Here is a 22,373-nt window from a genome sequence, read left to right as displayed (position 1 = left end):
GATCATTTGTCAAAGACTGAAGGACTTTAGGGATTAGACCCAAATCTCATTCAAGCCTGCCACGATCTCTGGACACTCACTAGGAGACATTGACAGCTAATGTCAGAAACTGCTTCATTTTGGCAAGTCAAGTCGAAGCCCAGTACCTTCCTGTCCTGACACTGTGTGGCTGGAAAAGCCCAGTCTTCCCCTCCCCTGAGCTTTACATACTCCATTACAGCATGAACTCCCAGGGGACCCAGATGACAATGTCTGGTGATGTTCCCCCAGACCTCTACACAGTATCTACAGGGAAGAGGCTGAGGGACTGGTTTCATGTGAGCCCCGCATAGGCACTGTGGAGGAAGCAGGGTGGGAGGAACCTGGGAGTTGGACTGGGGCTGCTAAGTCACATGAACATCAGCCGGCCATGGTTGCTCTCATTTGAGCCAGGAGGTCTTATTATACCCAACATCCTTTGGGTCTCGGCCATGTCCCTTTGTCCTTACTCCGGAGAGGACAGAGTGGGATGTGGTGGGTTGGGGGCTCACCATCTGTGGCCACATCCCCGATGGGCACGTTATGCTTCTGTGCCATGTATCCCAGGAAGGAGAAGACGACGAAGCCCGAGGAGAAGCTTGTCAGGGAGTTAATAGATGTGGTGATGATTGCGTCTCTGTAGGAACAAGACAGACTGTCCTGGTACCCGTTAAGCTATGGCTCTGGGAAGCCAGCTGTTATTACCCACTTTCAGCATCTAGGGAAGGGGATGGGCAGGCTCAGAGGGAAGCTTCTGTGAGGAGTACCACCAAAGCACCTACAACTGGGAGAACCTGTCTGGTACTCCTGGGTTCCGTCAGGGCTCAGGGCAGTGGGAAAGATGACCACTCTGTGTGCCATTCACACAGTCATCTTGGCTCTGGGCCACCTCACAAGAATAGTGGAACCTGGGCATGCACAGGTTTGGGGGCTGGTGAAACGAAGTCTTCATGCACACACAGGGGGTGCCAAAGTGGCTGGTCTGGTCAATCTACTCTAAGCACTGATAATCAGGGATTGAGGCATGCCTGGAGACCACCAGAAAGGTCAGGTCTCCACTGTGGCCAGTCTACACTGGATGACCCAATACTTGGCTGTGGAGAGCCTGCCCCAGTATACACCTGGGCTCCAAGTAGGACTTGCCTCAGGATGGGGGTCCACAACCACCCTCCACTTTATTTCCCTCTGTGCAATCTCCTTTGGTGACGACTTGGAACCATTTTCCTGTGCTTATTCTATATTTTCGGTGCCCACTAAGCTCAAAGAGGACAGATCTCAGGATCAACTGGTTCTGTTTTTAGGAGGAAGTGTTACATTTTGGATGTGGAACTTTCTGATAGAGTGCCAGCATGTAGCTTTAGGTGACCCAGGCTAAGATTCTCAGCACAGGGACGTCCTCGCAGGGCCAGGATCCCTCAGTTTAGGTTATGAGAGTGCCCTAGGTGAAGGTCTTAGGTAAAACTGGACCCAGAGCAAAGGAGAGGAAACCCATGGTGGGGGATGGGAGAGAGAGGATGGAGAATAGCAAAAGGGAGAAAGGAGAGATGAAGGTATATCCGAAAAGGAAGGGCTGGCTGGCAACCTTGTCCTAGGGATCTGGCTCTTCCCTGAAGGTGGCACATAGTACCTCATGTCTCAGTATCTTCTTTAAAGCTAGACATGAGATTTTGTTGGAAGATTCTGTGTGAAGACAGGCATGGTGAGTCACACCTCTATTATCAGTATTTGAAAGACTAATGTGGAAGAAAGGTCATGACAAGGCCAGCTTGGGCTACATAGTAAGTTTCAGGACAGCTTAGGCTATAGCATAAAGCCCCGTGTCTCTGTAAAACAAACAAAACTAAGGAAAGGAAATCTGTGTGACTCAGAGATTTTGTGATTTTCCTACAGGAAATCTTCACTTCCCAGAGGCAGACCCCAGGATCAGTGACACTGAGTAGGTTTTGCAGACCATCTCCCAGTGATGGTACCTTAGGACTTACCTGTAGCAGTTGTTGGTGAACTTATTGTAGCTGGAGAAGGCGATCAGCACCCCAAAACCAATGCCCAGGGAGAAGCACACCTGGGTGGCAGCATCAATCCACACCTGTCACAGTCAGAGATGGGAGAGCATGTGGCATGATTAGAGAGAATTGTGGGACTCAAATTCCACCAGAGAGGAGAGTGGGAGCTGTCACCAGGCCATCTTCCAGGTGACAACATAGACTTCCTATCTACACTCCATGTTCACCTCCAGCGGAGGCGGCAAAAGTTCTCAGCAAATCCTTGGTGGTGGAGATACCTGCTGTCTTGGGAAACAGGCCTTCTTCCTACATCCCTGGTCTGCAAGGGCATTGAAAAAGGGAGATTGTGTTTTTGGTTATCAACTTGTGGTTTCAGGGGGCACATGGACAGAGCCCCAGGCCACCTGAGGCCAGGAATAGACGTCCAGCAGTAGCAGAAAGAAAGGTATGAGAGCTGATAGTTGTTCCAAAATGATAAAGTCAGGTGTAGCTTGCTTGGTTTAGGGTGATGCTAAGACCTAGGGAGCTGCACAGAAGAGCTCCCATGTAGTCTTGGTGGGAAGACTCTGAAGTCTCTCCCAAGGATCTATCATCTAAATTATTTGGGGCCTGGACCATATTAGAATTTGTTTCTGAGTGCCATGTAGCCCAGGGTCCATGACACCGAGTCAAGAATATCGGAACCTGTCACTGGAGTCTGCAGTGGACAAGCTCAGGATGTCTGAAGTGGCTGTCATGGAGCAGAGGACTGGATGCTGCTGAGGAGATTGGAGCCCTGCACTGTGGGAGCCCAGACAACAAGGGAACGGCATCACTGTCCTTTGGGTAGCAATGTCCAGAGCTTCAGACTACCCCAGAGTTGGGGACTGTGTGTTTGAGGACAGTTGGCCTCAGCATGTTGGGAAGGCCAAATTCAGAGTGGTTGAGCAGGTGGTCAGTCAGTAGAGGGGGCCTTGCTGTCCCGTGTGGCCCCTATATCACAGCAAACTCACATATTGAGGTGGTTCAGGCAGGAACAACATCACCAAGAACTTCTTGTTTCCCACAAAGTCCCAGTGTTCACCCTGTTTATCCCCCCCCAGAGGTTTTCGTGTGCCATTCATTGGGTTCTCAGCATGCACTTTGCTTGGGCCACTGTCACACCCAGGGCCAACCTGTGCCCTGCTCAGAAGCCTGGCTGACCTTACCTGGAGCACTTTCCTAACAAGGCCCTAGAAACAGCTTCCTTTCTTCCTTTCTTCCTTGTCAGTTCCTTCTATTTATACATTTGATTATCTAGGTATCTATTTCTATCGTGTATCATTCAGTCATCTAATCTATCAATATCTATCTAGCATCTATCTATCTATTGTCTACCTAGCTTCCATCCATCCAGTCATACTGCCCATCTTAATTTTTCACAGCCTCTCATCTTCGTGACTTGCTTTTTTTCCCCCTAGCACCTCACATGCAGTGTCTCCCTGCTTTCTTTTGTGGGGAGCTTGTCTGCTTGCTGAGACTCAAATGACCTTCACCTTCTTTTTGTCTTGAATTCTCAAACATGTCTTCCCTGCCCCTGGCCTGTCCAGTTTCCCACATGGATGATGTCCATAGCCCTCCTGGTTTTGGGTCCATGTCACAGGTCACCTTTGCTTTCCCCACGTCTTCCTTCACTCTGTGGGACATGAGTGCATGCTGTCAGGCCTTCCTTCTACCTCCACACAGACTTATGCTGACACTGCCACTCCCCACTGAGCCTTCCTTACTGTGATCATCTCAGCCAGTTCTTGCCTACTTCTGCCTCAGGTTTGTATCAGGCAGCAAACTCCCAAAGGACCTTGTGACTCAGCCCCAGTATGGATCTGCAGCCCTCCTGCCTTCCAGGTGTCATGCCCTACTCCATCGGAGACCCACACACATCATGTCCTAGACCCAGTCTCTTCCAGAAGGACCACCACAGTGTCTGTGCTTCCCTGTAATGCCGTTGGAGTTTATCACCTGTCCCAACCCAGCCCACATGACTTTCAGTCACAACTGTGTCTCAAAAATGACTGCTTTCATTGCTCTCCAAAGATGGTACTGCCCCTTTCCTCTCTCAGGAATATCTCCTATAGCCTGGAAGAGCCCAACTCTCATGAGGCCTCCAAATCGTCTAACCTTTTACTTAAGAAACCTTCAGTGGATCAGGAATTCAGATTCCCAAAGATGGACCCTGGTTCATGGGCCCTGAGGCAGCACATCCCTGTAGACAATTAATACAGAGCCACAGACTGTGCTCTTGGTGACATCTTACAAATACACACTACACACACACACACACACACACACACACACACACACACACACACACACACACACACATCCCTGCTGGGACCAGTAATATCATAGGTGAAGAAGGTGAGGGATGTTCATGGTGCTCTGGCTGGCACACCCTTCCATCCCTGTGGAGAACCAGAGATGATGGCCATCCCTCTGTCTCCTCCTTTCTCTCCATCCTCTCAGCTCCCTTAAGTGTCTAATGTACTCTTGTCCACCAATACTGCCTATGACACCTGTTATAATACCTGTGTCAACACAGGGGACCCTCTACACATGATCTCATGTCCCCCTACCCAACCATAGCCTCATGTCCATATACCTAGACAAAATCACATGCTGATCTTGGTCTCATGACCACTTATCCAATAATGGCCACATGCCCATACACCAATCATGACCACATATTCACTGGCCATTGTCACATATTCATCCACCCACCCATGGAGACATGTATACAGGTTAACAGACAAGTCTGTATCTGCTGACCTCACAGGAAAGGAAGGAATTGCTGAACCACATATTGGGCCCCTGAACCATATGCAGGAACCCTGTCACAAGCCCCACTGGCTCCAAGGATTGCCAACCATGATGGGGGCTGTACTCACAGATGCCTCGCAGAGCCGGTAGAAGTCCACACTAAGGTATGCTTTGATGCCATCCATGGCTCCAGGAAGGGTGACTCCACGCAGTAGCAGGGCAGTGAGGACCACATAGGGCATGGTAGCTGTGATCCATACAACCTGGAAGAGAAGACAATGTCTCCAAGGGGCCTAAGTCGCATGCAGTGAGGCCTTGGTGGGAGCTTACATTGATGCATTTGGGTGGTATGTGGAAAGGAGTGGATTTGAGGCATGAGGTCAGGGAAGGAGATACTTGCTGTTATTGGAGGGTCCCCTGTGTTGACAAAGGTATTATAACAGGTGTCAGGGTAATTTTGGTCAAATTGCCATGGGTACCCATACTCACATAACTGCCAAATATTTTCATCAGTAAGAAATAAGTTCATGCTGGACACAGCATTATGAACGTTCTTCTCAATGCCCTGCCCTAAGCACAATATCTGTGCTTATCCACCATGATCATGTGTCTTACTGCTCCCCCCCAAGTCATGGTCACATGTCAGCTCTCATTCAACCATAGCCATACATCTCCTCCTTATGTAAACATGGTCATGTGTCCGTGGTTAAACAACCATGGGTACCTGTCTACTCTCAACTCAACCATAACCACCTATTTACTTTCTCACTCAACTACATCCATGTTTCCACCCACTACACATGACCTCACGTCCCCCTACCCAACCATAGCCTCATGTCCATATACCTAGACAAAATCACAAGCTGATCTTGATCTCATGACCACTCATCCAATAATTGCCACATGCCCACACACTAATCATGATCACATATTCACTGACCATGGCCACATATTCATCCACCCACCCATGGAGACATGTCCATCCACCAACCACAGCCATATGCTACCCATTAACCATGGTCATATGTTAACTTACTCAACATGGCCTCATGGCTACTTATCAACCATGGCCATGTGTACAACCATGCAACCATAGCCACATGTTACTCTAGACAACTATGGTCATGGGTCTACCCACCTACTGTGACCACATAGCTGCTCTCAAACCATGGCCATATGTTTACCCACCCACCCATCCAACCACCACCATGTGTTCTTGGGTCCTGTTGGTTTCCACCTCACCTTTCCTGAGGTCTTTACTCCCTTCCACAGGCTGAAGTAGAGCAAGACAATGACCAGCACCAGGCAGGCTGTGAGCTGCCACCGTGGAGGACCCAGGTCATCAATACCATGGCTCTCGTGGAGGTGCAGCACACCACGCCTGGAGGAGAGGCAACAGATGATTCTGGAGGGAACAGTTGTCTTCCAGGACTGGAATGGGACAGCTGAGCTAGTCCCTATCCTCCTCATCTTTGTCATATGGAAAGTACCTGGTATGATCTAACTAGAAATAGCCTTTCCTGCTATGAAGGACTCAAGGCTGTCCCCTGAGTCACAGAACTGCCTTAAGATGGTCAGAGAAGCCGGATGTCTTGCCAGGACACCTGTAGGAGGTCAGTAACACCCTGCTTGACCAACAGACCTGAGTTTTGGAGTTGGGAGGGAATGGGAAGTTTGGGTGTAGAGAGAAATGGAGATCTTAAAAATCAGGAATGAAGCCACTCTGAGCTGCTATCTTGCAACAGTCCCAGAATCCTTTTCAGAGGTAAAACCAGGAGAGCTCTGGGCAGTAAAACTGCACATGCAGGTTCCTGTGCTTTCTGTATTGACTTCTCCAATCCTGGCTCACACAGTTACTGCCACTTTAAGGAGGCTCCTGGAGGGATGCTCTGATGGAGAGCCACACACAGCTGCACTCATCTCTGAGGAAAGCCATCCTAAAGAGAATGTGTGGAAGGTACACTTGCTTCCAAAGAACCTGGCAACGTGGATGTGGCTCCATCACTATCACAAAGCTCAAAGCTCCGGCCTATTCTAATGGTGCTTCTGCCAAAATAACAGGAGGAGCCACCACATCCCAAGCTTGTTCAATTGTGGGTCAGATGAGGTTTCTCAGGAAGCTAACGTCCAGACTTACAATGGAACGCAACTAACCCCAACTTTCTGGAGATTTTCACCTGAAACAGGAATCATGGCACCAAGTTGGAGAACTTTGATCCTTATAGTCTAGAAACCACAACTGGGGTGGCTCTAGCTGTTGCCAGCAGGGACAGCGCAGCACTCCAGCTCCACCCTCCCCTTATACTCCTTAGGTAGTAGGTAGGCAGGGGTCCCAGTGTGGTCAGGGTACCATAGTTCTTTCTTGTCTTATAGAGTATAATGGCTTGCTTCTCATCCTGTCTACAATGGATACTGTGCAAGCTCTTAGCATGTGGGTATGCAGTATGAATCACTTGATCTAAATGAGACAGGCCAGTGCACTTCCTGGTAGAGTTACTGGCACTATCTTGGCATTGAGGATCCTTAAGGTCCCTGCCCTTGCCCTGTGCTGCTGTCCAATGCTCCTTACTTTGTTGCCCCAGTGGGACCTCATTTCTTAGAGCTTCTGAAGGAGAGACAAAATTCAGGATAAAGCCACCAAGTCTAGACCCACACAGTTTATTGTGTCCTTTTCCAAGCCCCAACTTTATCCCAGAGCCTTGTGTCTCACAGGAACAGATCTTACCTGAACTTTAGGGAGGCGACCATTTACTCTCCTTGCCTGGAGGGTGGTGTACAAAGAGCCAGAGGCAAGGGATGGGGTTAGAGTGGGCACACAATCCTACATGCCATAACTGTGCAGCTCCTCCCAAAGGAGGAAGGTGGCACTCAGGTAGATTAGGGCCACATAGGGTTTGGATCCTGAAGGTACTGTCCTGCATGGCTTTACCAGTGATTGTGCTAAGCCACTATTGACGACATGAGTTGGATTACACTGCTTTGGTTTCATTCTAAGCCACTATTGACATGAGTTGGATTACACTGCTTTGGTTTCATTCTGTGATAAAAGGCCTCGATGCTTTGGAATGTTTAAGATTCCTTGGTCTGGAAGCTGGGGAGACGGTAGTTAATGTACCAGTAACTGTACAAGTGTTAGGAACTGAGTTTAAATCCCTAGATCTGCTGGTGCATATCTATAAATCCATTTCTAGGATGGGATGCAGGGGACAGGAGGATCCCGAAGCTCATTGGCCAGCTAGCTTAGTCAAATCGATGAGCTCCAGGTTTAGTGAGAGATCCTGTTTCAGAAATGAGAAAGTGAAGAGTGACTGAGGAAGATACCCGATGTCAGTCTCTGAACTCCACATGTAAGCACACACACACATGTACATGCACCCACATGTATATGCACATACAACACATAGGCACATCCAATAAGGTCGAAAGTGATTAGAGAAGACAGCCAGACTTGATTTCTGTCCTCAGCATAGACATACCCATACATGAATGTTGCATGTATTCACACATGTATGCACATCTACATTGAGCACATGTTCATACCCAAATAACACACACATACATATGTACCTACAAGTACATGTATACACACCCATGAAAACGCACACATATACTATGTACACAGAAGTTCATGGCACACACATGCACACAAGATCTCATGGACTCTTTAAAGCCCAGCCCCCCCATACCTATTCACCTCCCCAGCCAGCCATGGGAAATAGCCACACCAATAGCCACAGAAAGCCCCACGCTGTACAGCAGGGACAATGCTCCTGAAAGTGAGGGCCTGCAGTCAACAAGGAAGGTGATTTGGGGCTGATGTGCAGAAATGTCGGAAGCTTATGTGGTGTGGAGGGCTGGGCATGATTAGCCTGGCATACCCACCAGCACTGAGAAAGCTTTATAGTACCAGCTGTGCTGTATTCGCTTTGAAGCTGAGCTCCTGGCTGTGAGTCTTTTGCCTCAACAGGAATCTGTACTAAGGGCATCAATTACAGTCTCTTTGGGATCCTGTCTATTCTCTCCATTTAAAGGATAGATAAACCAAGCCATAGAGAAGGCAAGCCCCTCAAGACTCTGCTAACAAGTAGCCGAGCTAGGGTCTGGGCCCAAATTTCTACCTCCAATCTTTGTTCTGCCCATGGGAGCATGTTACAATAATAGATAGATGAGGTAAGACTGCAGTCCCACCAACAGGAGTGTGTTATAATGCAGAGTGAGGCCATGCGGGTAGCCTGGACCCTAGCCATTATGGAAGGGGCCCCGGGCGCTGGGTTGGAGGTAACCTAGGACTGTGATTCAGGAAAAGGACACAGGGGGATGAATCCGGCCAGTGCCCACTTCAACCTGCAGGAGTCTTCACTCCTGGCAGGGTGGGGTAGGGTTCTGGGATCAACTCTGAGTCTCACTGAGTACAAAGAATGGACTGGAACTCAGAGACCCCAAGAATCTGCACACTGCAGGGCAGAGTCTTGGAAAGAGGGATCTTTCTAGTCTGGATCTCCACAAAGCTGCTTACAAGTGCATGAAGTGCCTCACTGAACACCAGGGTGAAGCCTGCAGGAAATGGAGACCAGGAAAAACACCCACTGGAGTGAGAGCTGACATCATCATATCTCACTCAGGGTTAAGGGTTGTTCACTAGCCAAAAGAGAGACCGATTAGTCAGAAAAAGCCATTTGAGCATAGAGGATAAACTATCCTTCAAGGGCAACTCCCAGAGCCATAATCACAGAGTTTAAAGATGCAGAAAGACCTCACTGCATTCACCAACCTGACCTCCCAGACCAGACCTTATGTTCCTAAAGGAAGACAAGTGCAAGATACTATCATAGCATAAAACCCACCAAGTCTACTATCTAAGAAAGAAGACTGGACTCCTTGCTGCATGGTAGCATCTGCTAATCCCTGTAATCCCAGTACTTGGGAAGATGCAGGAGGAGGACCACAAGCTTCAGGTCAACCTCATGACCAAGAGGGACATTTCCTGATGGCAAAGGGGTAAAATGAAGACTTAATATTCGTGAACATGTGTCCTTCAAGACACCCAATCACCAGGGCCAATGAGAACACTCCGTGAGTAAATATTTGTATCACCAAGGATAGAACTGACTCCTGAAAGTTGTCCTCTGACTTGCACATGCAGGCCACACTGTTGTAAACGGTCTCATGTGTATACTCAAGAATAGATGGTTGTAATAGATGGTTGACTGGGACATGGGGCCTCCTGCGGTCAGTCTCCCTGGCATCCCTTTCATTGTTGACTGTGGTAGACATGGGCTGACCAAGCTGACTGCAGGCACAGGGACCAGTTCTACATACAAGACCGGTCATGTCTGGGGAACATACCTCATCCTGGACAACTGCACTGTCCCTGTGGAGTCAGAGCCTGGGGCTGACATGACCAGTGTTTGGTGTCCCACCAAGGCCTGCCTGATTCTCTCCAAGAATGCAGCAGACATGCTTGGTGCTACTCTTTCACACGAGTTCCTGCCAACATCTTAGCTGTCAAATACATGATGTGTCATCACACACATACAGGAAAGTTAGACTGTTACCATGGAGGCCTGTGTTAGAGGACACAGCTTTTCTGTCAACCATCAGCTTTGTCTTTACATACTTCATAGGGTAATGTATACTCTCTTGTCTCCATCTCTGCCCTAGTCACATTCGGTAGCTCTCTGTCTGGCCAGGGCTACAGGGATGGACACCTCTACTCTGTATCCTGCCTTTCCAGACTTTCACAGTCTGACTTTTAAAAGATAACACTCTTTCCTCCATTATTCCTTGTCAAAAAAATCCCTAGACTAGGCTGGGTGGTGGTGGCACAAACTTTAATCCTGGTCCTTGGGAGGCAGAGGCAGGTGGATTCTCTTTAAGTTCAAGGCCATCCTGGTCTACAGAGCTAGTTCCAGGACAGCCAGGACTGTTTCATAGAGAAACCATGTCTCAAACAAAACAACAGCCCTAGACTATTTTACATTTTCCCTCTAATTTCCTCATCTGAAAACCACACAGAGGAATCAATGCTCCCTGCATCTTCCAAGGAGATATCAGACAGTTCTCCAGGCCCCTCACATACTCTGACATCTCTGTTCTCCCTGAGTGTTCCAAAACACATTCCAGTCCATCTGGCAGTTGTGAAAGACACATGGGATCACAAACACAGTCTCTCTTTATGTAATAAGCTAACCCTGACTCAAGCTTGAACTTGGATCCAGGCTTCTTTTAGTGCAATTGGTGGATCCCCAAGCTGCAACAATGCAGCTGGTATCCTCAGGCACTGGTTCCCCCACATCCCTGCTGGTCTGTCTGCTTTGGCTTGACACAGCTCCCATGGATGGGAGCCCATGACCAGTGTTCATTAAAGTACTCAGTAAGGGAGCTGCAATAGTGAACAGGCCTTAAGGATGGGCTAAGATCTACTTATAGTGGAAGCATTCCTTGAGGAATGCTGTCATTCGTTGTTTGCTGTCATAGGGAAAAACTCTAAACATCCAGGGCAGGGCTTCCATTCACTCACCTTCCCAGAGTCTCCCTGCTCTAGTGAGCACCGCTTGGAACTTTAAAGGTGGAGCACTTGGTTTGCAAATGAACCTGCTTGCAGTTAGAGCAGAAATGATGTCATTCCTGCTGTCCAAAGCCCCTTCTGTTTAAGCTTTTGATTCTCCTCTGTATTCCTTGAACTTGCATTCCTCCTGCCTCAGCCTGTTGAGGGTTAAGTTCACAGACACTGGCCCAGCTACAGCTTTTGTTAAGCAGTAAGTGAACTCTTAACGCATTTAATCATGACTAGTAAGACATGTTCAAATAGGCCAGTGAGAGTTCAGTCCTACAAAGAATGTCAGTGTCCATGGGAAAACCCTGACCTTGGCAGTGATTGCCTTGAATTTCCTTTGCTTATGTCTGTCACGGAAGCTACACTTCAGCAGGTCCTGCCTCAGTCAGCGTGGGCCAGCCGTGTCCCAAGAGAGGCAGGGCAGCTCCAGACCCAGACTCCTTCCTACATCTATAAATTTACATCTTCATAGCTGCCATCTTGAAAATTCATACAGGGGAAAACATTGCCTATGACAACGTGGCTCTTTATGGTGAGCATCATATTCATACACAGACACATATGTGTGCACACATAGACACATAAGCACATGTGTGCAGAGATGTGCATGCACATGAGTGAACATACACATGCCTAGACTTCAAGAAAGGCCAATAGTGGCCTTATAGGGTAGGTGTCATAGGCCTTCCAGGCTAGGCCACTTAATGATAAAGAAGGGTATAGACTCAGGAAAACAAATCCCAGGAGGGGTGCTAGCCTACAGCGAGTCTAAGCAAGGAGATGACCTGTCAAGAAGACAGAAAACCAGGAAGGCTTGCTGGAGATGAGAGTGTACCAGGGTTGGGGAAAGAAAGCCAGTACCATTCATAGAAAAGGGATACAGTGAAGTAAGTAAATTTTTTAAGAGAGAAAAACCTCATGGCAAGGGACAGTTCTTGCATCCTACCTATGACACTGAGGCACCCAGGCAGTGATGCTCAGAGGTTCCTTTCTGTAGCTAACAGAGAACTTGCTTGTTCTGTGCCCTGTGCCCCGGAAGCCCAAGCCAGAGCTCTGCTTCCTTCTAAGAAGTAATGCAGTGTCTTGGGCAGTTTCTTCCCACCTTACTATAGAGCCAGAATGGAACAAGTGGGCAACAGACCAAGGTGCATCCCTCCAGAGGCCCCCATCAATAGAGTCCGGATGAGGATGCATAAGATCATCCCTTGCAATTCAGAAATATGATGCCCAGGGTCAGGATTCCAGAGCTGTGGGCAAGGGAAGGGACTAGTTCAACACAGCTTTGAGAACAAGATGTGTGCGGGGTATCTTCAGTGCTGCTCTGAGTTCCCAGAACTGTCAAACCCTCCCATTCTCCAGGCTGGCAGGAAGAATTGACCACTCACTTACTCAAAGTACTCAGCAGCAGGTGTGGTTCCAAAGGTGCCATTGAGGCCCAGGCCATCACTAGAGTTGCTGACACGGGCATCGGAGCAGTTGGGGCTGTTCCAGGTGTTGTTGCAGTGGATCCATGGGAGGTCCATAGTGAAGGAGGAGAAGAAGTAGTGCAGTGCCCATGCAATGATGACATTGTAGAAGAAGCCCACGTAGAAGGAAATGAGGATGACGGTGAACCCCACACCTGGATGACAGTAGAACCACTGTCAGCACGATGCCCCTTCCCATTATCTACTCACTCTGTGTCAGTGCACTGATACCCTTCACACTCCACAACACCTTAAAACACATAGGAAGAGTGGGTACCAGACCCTACTCTGTGATTACAGAGAAGGGATTGTCACTTTTTAAAGTCATCTGTATCTTCCGGAGATACCAATATGTCTCAGAGAGACATCGAGAGTCATCAGAAACACCCATGTTAACAGAGCCATCAAAGGCCACCTAGAGTCACCCAGAAATGACCAATGCTGTCCAGAGCCACCATGAATCATTAAAAGACAACTAGGACCCTTTATGGCCATCCACAAGAACCCAGGTCCATTCAAAAATCAAAGGATAAACAAGACTGCCCGCGATTACCCAGGGGAATCCAGGGCTGTCCAGAATCATACAGGCCATCCACAACCATCTGTATCCATCCATACCTGTTGGAGTTACCCAGAATCTCTTAAGACACAGCCATTAACAACTACTTATGCTTTCTCCAAGACCATTCAGGATAAACATAGTCATTTAGCATGTTCACAACCACCTAGAGCTGCCAAATCATGCATGACCACCCAGTGTCTCCCAGACCATGCATGATTACCTAGGGGTTTCAAGGCTTGGTCAGAGCCAAACCAGACCATCTAGTTTTACCTGAGTGTGAGAGACTACCCAGGACTTTCCAAGATCACCCATGGGTACACTTAATCATTTGGGATCATTCAGGGCTTGATACATTCTTTTCAAGATCACTGACCCTGGAATTTGGGATCAGCCATCTAGTGGGCACTCCTGTAAACTGGAGTAGAACACAGAGGTGATCAGTTGACAGAAAAGGGTCATCCTGAGCAGCAGGAAGATGGTCAGGCAGTTAAAAGGCTCCTCGCATTGGTCAAAGAACTCCTTGAAGGCTAGTAAGCACAGTCATGTTCCTGCACTACAGCTCATTTGACTGAAATCCATGCAGAATTTTTCTCATTCAAATATCCACTCTGAGCTTTGCAGATATAATTGTTCTGATTTATGACCTTTCAATTGCTGGGGGTAAGGAAAATGTCTCCTTAGGTAGGCAGGTACAAGAGTTGACTATTGAGTTGGTCACTCTGAGATCTGCTTTTGAAGAAGATGGAGCCCCAGAAAGCCACCAGCTTTAGGGGCTGAAGTATAACCTGTCACCAACCTGCCAACACTACTGGCTTCATCCTTTATGTCCCATAAGACACAGCCTTTAGAAGCCACCCACACCTCTTTTTGTTTGCCATAAGAGTATTCTTACAGGCCAGATGTTGGTGGCACACACCTTAATCCCAGCACTCAGGAGGCAGAGGCAGGCGGTTCTCTGTGAGTTAGAGGCCAGCCTGGTCTACAGAGCGAGTTCAGAACAGCCTCCAAAGCAATACAGAAATACCCTGTTTCGAAAAACCAAAAAAAAAAAGAATGTTCTTACAGATGAGTGTAGTGGAATATACTTGAAATCCTCAGATTGAGGCAGGAGGATCACTGTGAGTTTGAGGTCAGTATGCAACATGGGATATAGAATAAGACCCTGTCTCAAACAAACAAAAGCAAAACAAAAATAATGATCTTGTGATGACTGTTGCCACACAGCATATATTCTAACTATAGCTTCACTGGCCGTCTTCCTCATCATAAGCACAGGCTGCAAAAGTTACCTAGCTGAAATCAAGATAGGAGAGTATTCTCATCAACCATGATGCTTTTAGTGGCTATAGTTCTCTCTCCCTCTCCCTCTCCCTCTCCCTTCCTCTCCCTCTCTCCCTCTCTCTCTCCCTCTCCCTCTCTCCCTTCCTCTCCCTCTCTCCCTTCCTCTCCCCCTCTCCCTTCCTCTCCCTTCCTCTCCCTCTCTCCCCCCTCTCTCTCCCTCCCTCTCCTTCTCTCCCTCCCTCTCCCTTCCTCTCCCTCTCCCCCTCTCTCTCCCTCTCTCTCCCTCTCTCTTCCCCTCTCCCTCTCCTTCTCTCTCTCCCTCTCCCTCCCTCTCCTTCTCTCCCTCCCTCTCCCTTCCTCTCCATCTCCCTCTCCCCCTCTCCTCTCTCTTCCCTCTCTCTTCCCCCTCTCTCTTCCCCACTCTCTGTGTATATGAGAGAGAGAGAGAGAGAGAAAGAGAGAGAGAGAGAGAGAGAGAGAGAGAATGAACTTCCATGATTGCACACAGATGCCAAAGCTCGAAGTTGGCTTCCTGGAGTGCAGCTTCCCCATCCTAATTAAGGAGCAGAACATCTCTGACTGAGATTCTGAGTTCCACACCTGGGGTTCATAGGTTGTTCCACAGCCTTGCTTCTGCTCCAGCATGGCCCTCCTATAGACCTGTCTTTGGAATGGTATGAAAGCCAGCCTAGGGAGCAGGGGATCTTCACTTGGATCTGCTCACTATCCACCTTCTTGAGGGTCTCTCTCTCCACCTAGCCACATGACCATAGTCTTCTTTTTCTCTACAAAGCTATCGGTATCAACATCTCCACTGTGTTCCAAGCCAAGTTTTTAACATTGCATGGCACCTTGGTGCTATTTAAAATGGTTTACTGAGGCTTTACAAACAGCAAAATAAAAAAATTAGTGGTTTTGCTGAAGAACCAGCATTTTATGCTGCCTGAGTTGTCCTAAAACATGCAATCCTCCTGCCTCAGGTTACTTGGTGCTAGGATTGTTGCAGTACACCATTACTAATACCCAGAGATGGATGGAGAACTTTGTGCTGTGGGTAGGTCCCTGTGTGAGCTAACTCACTTTCCTCTGCTGGCTACAGTGCTGGCTACTCAGTCTGCCCTCTTTCCTGGTTTCCTGTCAGCCTTCAGTTCTGTAGCTCCCAGTGAAGACTAAGGCACAGGATTGGTTGCATCCTGCGGAAAACTTAGTCCTTCTCCACAATCAAGGGGCATGAGCCTCAAAAAATCTGACAGATCAAATTCTGGCATCCCTGCGGTGTGCATGGCACATGTGGCCACCAACTCTTGACATGTTCTCTATACAAGGCTAGGCAGGCTGGGTTTTTAATTCAGTTATCAACTGCCACCTGAATGACAGATTTGATTCCAGTTCATCCTGGCTACTGCTACAGCCTCAGAAGTTGTGTCTACTCCCTGGGTCACATTAGCACTGCTAGATGGAGTCTAGGAGAACATGACATGAGTCATTCATTTTCATCTGTAGCTCTTAGATTGAGTCCACTGACACTGAACCAGTAAAGTTTGTATAGTAAGTGGACAATGAAACACCACTTCAACACAACAATTGTCTCCTAGAGTCCCAGGGTTCCCAGGTGCCACAGTAGTTCTCCATTAGATGGTGTCAGATAGTCCTGGGCAGTTCTTCTAAGTGCTGGCTCCTACATTTTGATCACAACAGGGAACATCCAGTGCCAATGTGTGTCCCCAGAGGGTCTATCTGGATCTAAAGTTGTGCATGGAGGTAGGTTTTGATGGGCTCTCTCTGTATACAGTTCCATTTCAGTGTAATCCAGGGAATCATTTTAGCCTAGGGAAAAATGTTACTCAACACTTACAATATGTAAATCCCAAGTCTAGCAGTCTGCTGCCTGTGCCCAACAGCCTCTGCATTCACATTTCTACTGTACAAGAGTAGCATTTCCACAAAGAGCATGACCTGAACAGCAACCCTTTGTTTCTCCTACCCAGAGCGGCAGTTTCTGGTCTTCGATGGCAAACACTGGTCCACAGACTGCACTGGGAACTGGAGCTCTGCTTTCTTTCACTGCTCAAATACTTCTGAGAAAATGCAATGCTCGTCTTTCAAGTTATTTTCTTAGCAAGAGCCAACTATTGGAGGGGAACCTCACTGGATCTCTTCCAGGAAGAGTCTTGAAGTCTCCTGGAACTCTACCTCCTTGGGACAGCATTAGGTTAGGACAAGGGAGTTCCAAAGTTGGGTGGACCCAGAATTTGCTTTTACCACATGGGGAGGTCCTTGGACTTCTCACTGTCAATGTCTGCCATGCAGAAGACATAGTGTTCTCTACCTGGGATCACCTGGGATCAAGGAAGGTGACATCTGGAAAGTGACAACCATTGGGCAGGCCACCTGTCCGTGTAAAGTACATCTGTCTCATAGTGTTGAAGCCTTGAGTAAACATTCTTGGGCTCACTGAACTATGTAGATGATTGATAGGTCTCTGATTGCACATGACTGGTAGGTAAATGATTGATAAATGAATAATAGATGATTGATAGGTGAACAGATAGATATGTATATAAATAAGTAGACAGATAAATGAGTGATGTTTGGAGATAGATGGTTGCACAGATAGATGGCCCATAATGAATAGACAGATGATAGATTAAAAGGGTGCTTGCTTAATGGACCATAAATAGGTAAGTAAATGACTGATAGACAGATGACAAATAAGTAGGTTTTAAAAAACTTTTACCATTTTAATACCCTGACAAATTCACCACCACTTAGCTGCAGGGCAGCCTTGCTTAGGAGCAAGGGAACGTTCTAGAAGATTCCTGGCCATTACAGTCTTTAAGGTAGAACCCATATTATAAGAGCATATGTCCACATAGTTTAGGAAAGCAGGGCCTGTCCATAACACCATCATCTTGTTCTGAAGCCCCAGGGACACGGACATGCCTCATAGGGGCCCATGTCCCTGCACATTACCTTTCAGGACAGGGCAGATCTTCCAGACTCCAGCAGCTCCTTCTCTGTTGAACTGTCCAAGGGCCAGCTCCATGTAGAAGAGGGGCATCCCAGCAATAACCATGAAGAGCAGATAGGGTACCAGGAAGGCACCTGTGCACAGGACAGCAGCTTTAGCTTGGGGCCACAGAAGGGGGCTGCTTTCATTATCTATATGTGGGCTCTGATGTTGTGCCTTTGGGTATGATCTTGTCACCCAGTTTTCTGTCTGGAGTGGAAGACTTTCTGAATAGCTACCACCCAAGGGGGATATCCTGGATGGGTGGTAAACCCCACCTCCTTGCCTGTCCCAGCCACAGTCAGTGTTGGGCATGTTTTGCTCAATGCCTCCGATTGTCACCCCACCCCATGTCCTGAGCTCAGCCAGAAGCAAGGTAGTCAAGGTCTGGAGTCACTTCTCAGCATCACTGCTAGCACTGTTTGCCTCTTCATGCCTGGTTCCACTTTTACCCCTGGAGAGTTGTGGTCCTGGGATCAGAGACCTAATCTTGACATTTAGAGCCTGCTTCTCTGGAGACTGGAGCTGAGTTTCTGCTACCAGGAGTTTCCTGGGGCCAGAGTGCAGGGCTTAACTTGCACCCTCTACTCCACCAAGGTTGCACCCCACCGGAGTCCTCTTGCTCCCCTCAACCTGAATGAGTCAGAGCGTGGCCACAACTTTCTCCTGAGGTCTTGATGAGGAAGATGGGAGTCTCCTCACCCATCACTTACTGGGGCTGCCGAGGCCTTGGGCTCTCATCTTCTAGAGTACATAATTAAGCAATTGTGCTCACGGATTTGCTTGGGTGAGTCCTTCCTTCCCAAAGCAATTCTTCATATCCTGCAACCAGTCAGGGAGACCAAGCCATGGAAATAGAGACCTTTTGGGCTCAACTTGAATTTCTCTGTTAACCCTGCTCCTTGTCTTCTTTTTAGCTCCACTGGACGGCTACAGTCCTATAGCTGAGAGAAGGGAGTGGGGAAGCCAGGCTTGGTGGCAAAGACCCATAATCCCAGCTACTCCAGAGGCTAAAGGCAGAAAGACCGTATGTTCAAGGCCTGCCTGATCTACAGAGTGAGTTCAAGAACTGCCTAGTTCACAGTGAAATCCTGACTCAAACTAAAAATATCCAGAGGGCTATGGATGTGACTCAGTGGTATAGAGTGCTTGCCAGTATGCACAAAGAGTGCGGGAGGGAGGGCATAGAGGAGATGGTTATATTTTAGTTCAGGGGCATCTTCTGCCTTCCTAAGTTTAACTTCAAATTGTACAAAGTTCAGCAACTCTATAAACACTGCCGAAGTCATCTTAAAACATGTTCTTTTGGTCTTTTAGAATTTTATTTACAAAGTGAAAATAGAAGTTGTGACCTGATGCCTCCACCTACTCCCTTCTTGCTGCTGTCTAGGATCCATGTTCCTTGGCTGTCAGATTTTCTGAGGCCTCCAGCTGGGGAAGACTGAAGTCATGGCTGCTGGTGAGCAGCCTGGCTGTCCTATGCGGGGATAGGACTGTCTCACTGACAGCATTTCCTATTGTGAGCATGGCCCTGTGTACACATGTGAGACCTGTGAGGCCAGGCATCAGCCTTGGGTGTCACTCCTCAGGAGCTGCCCTCCTTGATTTTTGAGACAGTGTCTGTCACTGGCCAGACTGAGACTTGCTGGTTATCAATCTCCAGGGTTCTACTTGTCTCTACCTCCCTAGTGCTAGCTAGCATTACAAAAGTGTGCCACCATGCCCTGGATTTTTTTTGGGGGGGGAGGTTCGGGAGATCAAAGTCAGGTCTTCAAGCTTGCACAGGAAGCGCATTACTGACTTAGTTATCTCCTCAGCCTTTACTGTGAGCATTTCTTGAGAGCACGGCCCCCACTCTCCCATGGTTTCCATGGCCTCCACTTCACTCCCCACTCTTAGAAGGCACAGCAGGCCAGGTAACACTCACCTCCACCATTTTTGTAGCACAGGTAGGGAAACCGCCAGACGTTGGCCAGGTCCACAGCAAAACCGATGACTGAGAGCAGGAAATCAATTTTCTTGCTCCATGTTTCCCGCTCTGGAGCCTCCACCGGTGTCTGTGGTGGGTTGATGAGGGTGGAGTTGGTCAGCTGCACTCCATTCTGCTCCTTGACCAGGACGAGCTCCACTTCTCTGGGGCCCATGGCATTGGGCTCTTTAGCCGGGGCTACCACAGAGGACATTGGTCCCACTGAGCATTTGCTCTTACTCATGGGTAGACTGGGGCCCAAGGAACTCCGTTTCTTTCTTCTTGACCTTCAGTGAACATAAAGAAACACAGCAACGCACAGGTTCAGTAGCCTTGTCTACAGGGTACCTGAGTTGAGCACAGAGATCTGAGGTAGTCCAAGCACCCCAGATGCCAGGGCCAGGGTGAAGGCTAGCTGGGGATGCTCATAAAGATGGGAGAGACTGACTGTGGAGACCAGAGACAGACACACCCCTACACACCCCTGCTGTTCCCTTTCCCACCAAAGCCTGCATTCTCATTAGAGCAGGCTTGTGTGGTTTCTAATTTGCTTCCTAATAACAATCCCGGGTGTTGCCTGTATTGCTTATCCACATTCCCAGGGGAGTATTTTCCACCTTGCCAATAGCGTTCCACTCACTTCAGTCTTTGTAAGACTGTGTGACTTTCTTTATATTTAGTAATACAATAAAAAGCAAAGTGAATATGACCAAAATCAGCCACAGTAACTGCAAGTCTAAAACAAATGACCATCAGTTTCTCCAAGGAGCATATACACAAATCATCCTGCCCGTGACCATGCCTTCACAGACATTGAGCTGACAGAGAGTTACCGGAATGTCACCAGAGGAGGGATCAGTCCACCGCTGCCCTAGCAGCACTCCCAGAGAAAGCCTCTCCTGATCTTCCGCAGAGCCAGGGCCCTGGCGAGTAAGTGAGGCAGCAGCCCTCACACCCAGTGACAGCCTGTTTCCACTGAACTCAGACAAGCACACTGACAGAAGCCCGGCATCTGGGTGGCTGCTCTAATGGGGTGACTTTCCTCTGCATCCCTAAACAAAAACTCCTGACAGAAGTTATTTTATGCACCACTTCTCTGTGGCCTCTTTACCCTGGTGACAAACCCAAATGCAAATTCCTCACACGTGTCAAAAATGGGCTAACGGGTTTGCAGCTGCTAGGCAGCAGGTAGGATCACCAGGGTAGGTTGGATGTGAAATGGGCAAGGGGCACAGCGAAGGACCTGGTCCCAGGTTCTGCTCCCTGCTCTATTGCAGGCACGCGGGTGGCACCTGTCTGTCCCACCCTACTCCTCAGCTCATGGCTCAGGGCCGAGCTTTGGGCACAGATAGCAAAATGGCCCCTGGGAAAACATGTTTCTTCACCAGCTGGATCAGGAAACAGGTGGCTCCTGTGCCAAGGTTCTCTGTCTTTCCCCACAACCCGAGTTCAGCCCCAGCTTAGAGAAAAGACAAGAGAAGGTAGGGGGAGGGAGAAGGGAGAGGGAGCTTTCTGCATGTTGTGAAAATAACCCCAAAGGGTGTGTACCCTCTAGATTCCAGCCCCTCTGGTGGCTTCAACCCACTGCCAAGGGTTCGTGATGTCCAGACTCAGTCATAGCCAGGCCTTGCCCCCTGGGAAGTAACAGCAACCTCCTGCGAAGAAGGTCTTGAGCCTGGATTCTGTGGAACCCTGCACTCCAGGACAGGCGCTGAGCGCACACCCTTTAGTTCTGTGTGGAAAGAGCTGCTCTCCAAAGCCCTGACTGTTGGCGACTTGGACCCAGAGCCCGGATGGCTCTAGTTCCTGAACCTCACTCCACAGCACGGCCGTCCAGGGTCAGAGAGGGGTTCCTGCCTGTGGCTCCATTGCCTGGCCGTCCAGGGTCAGAGTGGGTCAGGGAAAATGGAGATGCCACCTCCAAGGATGCTCAAGGAGCCACCCTGGTCCTTACCTCCCTCTTGCGCTGGCCTTCAGCTCTGAGGTCCTGTAAGCCTGCAGTTCTGCTTCACAGCTCTGGCGGGTCTCAGCCTCAAGCTCTTATCCAGTCGCGGGGTCGGTCCGCCTAGCCCCGCCCGCCGTCGGGGGCGCCTGCTGGCACTGGCTCCGCCTCTGACCAGCCCTGGGTGGGCGGAGGACAGGCTAGGCAGCGCTCCTGCATCTCTTAGGTACTAGGATGGCTACAGCGAGCCAGAGACCACCAAGCCTGGGCAGGCCAGTGTCTTGCGCGGCCAGATTACTTCGGCCACGTGGGAGCAAGGTATCTCGGTTGGACGCGTTGTGGAACAGACCGACAGTTGCTTTCCAGGAGAAGCGTCCTGGTCTCTCGTCCCTGCTCCTGCTCCTTGGGTTGTCTTGCCAGCGCCTGCAAGGGGCTCCCAGGCAACTGGTTCCAGCAGAGGAGCAGAGGAGCAGAGGAGCAGAGCGAAGTGTCCACTGCCTGGGGGACCTGCTTGGCGCTCCCAAGGCTCATGCGAGCCTCCCCACTTCAATGCTGTACGACTACCCCATTCTGCTCCCGTGGCCCTGAGCAACCTGCTGACAAGATTCTCCAGCTCTGCCAGGGCAAAGCAAGTGGGTCGTGCCTCACAGTCCTGTGGCGGTGGCTCACTTGTGTCCCTAGCCATCTCACAACGCGTCTTGCCCCTGCCCTGGCCAGTTTGCTCAGGGACTCTTCCTCTCCATTCAGTGAGCTCTGACCTTAGGGTCCAAAGTACCAATATCTTCCAATCC

The 22,373-nt window shown here is 49.1% G+C and overlaps 1 protein-coding gene across 4 annotated transcripts in view; it reads right to left on the bottom strand.

Annotated features, from left to right (window-relative positions):
* Slc6a3 (solute carrier family 6 member 3) overlaps positions 1-21,726 on the bottom strand; it is a 34,836-nt gene extending 13,110 nt beyond the window's left edge. Inside the window, exons 1-8 of one of the 4 annotated variants that reach the window (XM_040757736.1) lie at positions 21,595-21,726; positions 19,599-19,927; positions 17,635-17,766; positions 12,742-12,973; positions 6,039-6,177; positions 4,925-5,059; positions 2,001-2,104; positions 531-655 (exon numbers count right to left, since the gene is read on the bottom strand). In XM_040757736.1, coding sequence (XP_040613670.1) covers positions 531-655; positions 2,001-2,104; positions 4,925-5,059; positions 6,039-6,177; positions 12,742-12,973; positions 17,635-17,766; positions 19,599-19,884 — 1,153 coding nt within the window. In that variant the 5' untranslated portion in view covers positions 19,885-19,927; positions 21,595-21,726. Of the gene's footprint in view, positions 1-530; positions 656-2,000; positions 2,105-4,924; positions 5,060-6,038; positions 6,178-12,741; positions 12,974-17,634; positions 17,767-19,598; positions 19,928-20,473; positions 20,609-21,594 lie in introns of those variants that run through there. The other 3 variants (XM_040757737.1, XM_040757735.1, XM_040757738.1) reach the window with 3 other exon arrangements.
* Positions 21,727-22,373: the final 647 nt, after the last annotated feature.

The sequence above is a fragment of the Mesocricetus auratus genome, unplaced genomic scaffold (genome assembly GCF_017639785.1).
Source record: "Mesocricetus auratus isolate SY011 unplaced genomic scaffold, BCM_Maur_2.0 Super-Scaffold_100015, whole genome shotgun sequence".
Lineage (NCBI taxonomy): Eukaryota > Metazoa > Chordata > Mammalia > Rodentia > Cricetidae > Mesocricetus > Mesocricetus auratus.
Note: the sequence above shows the minus strand (reverse complement) of the source record. Positions and strands in the feature narration are given on the sequence as shown.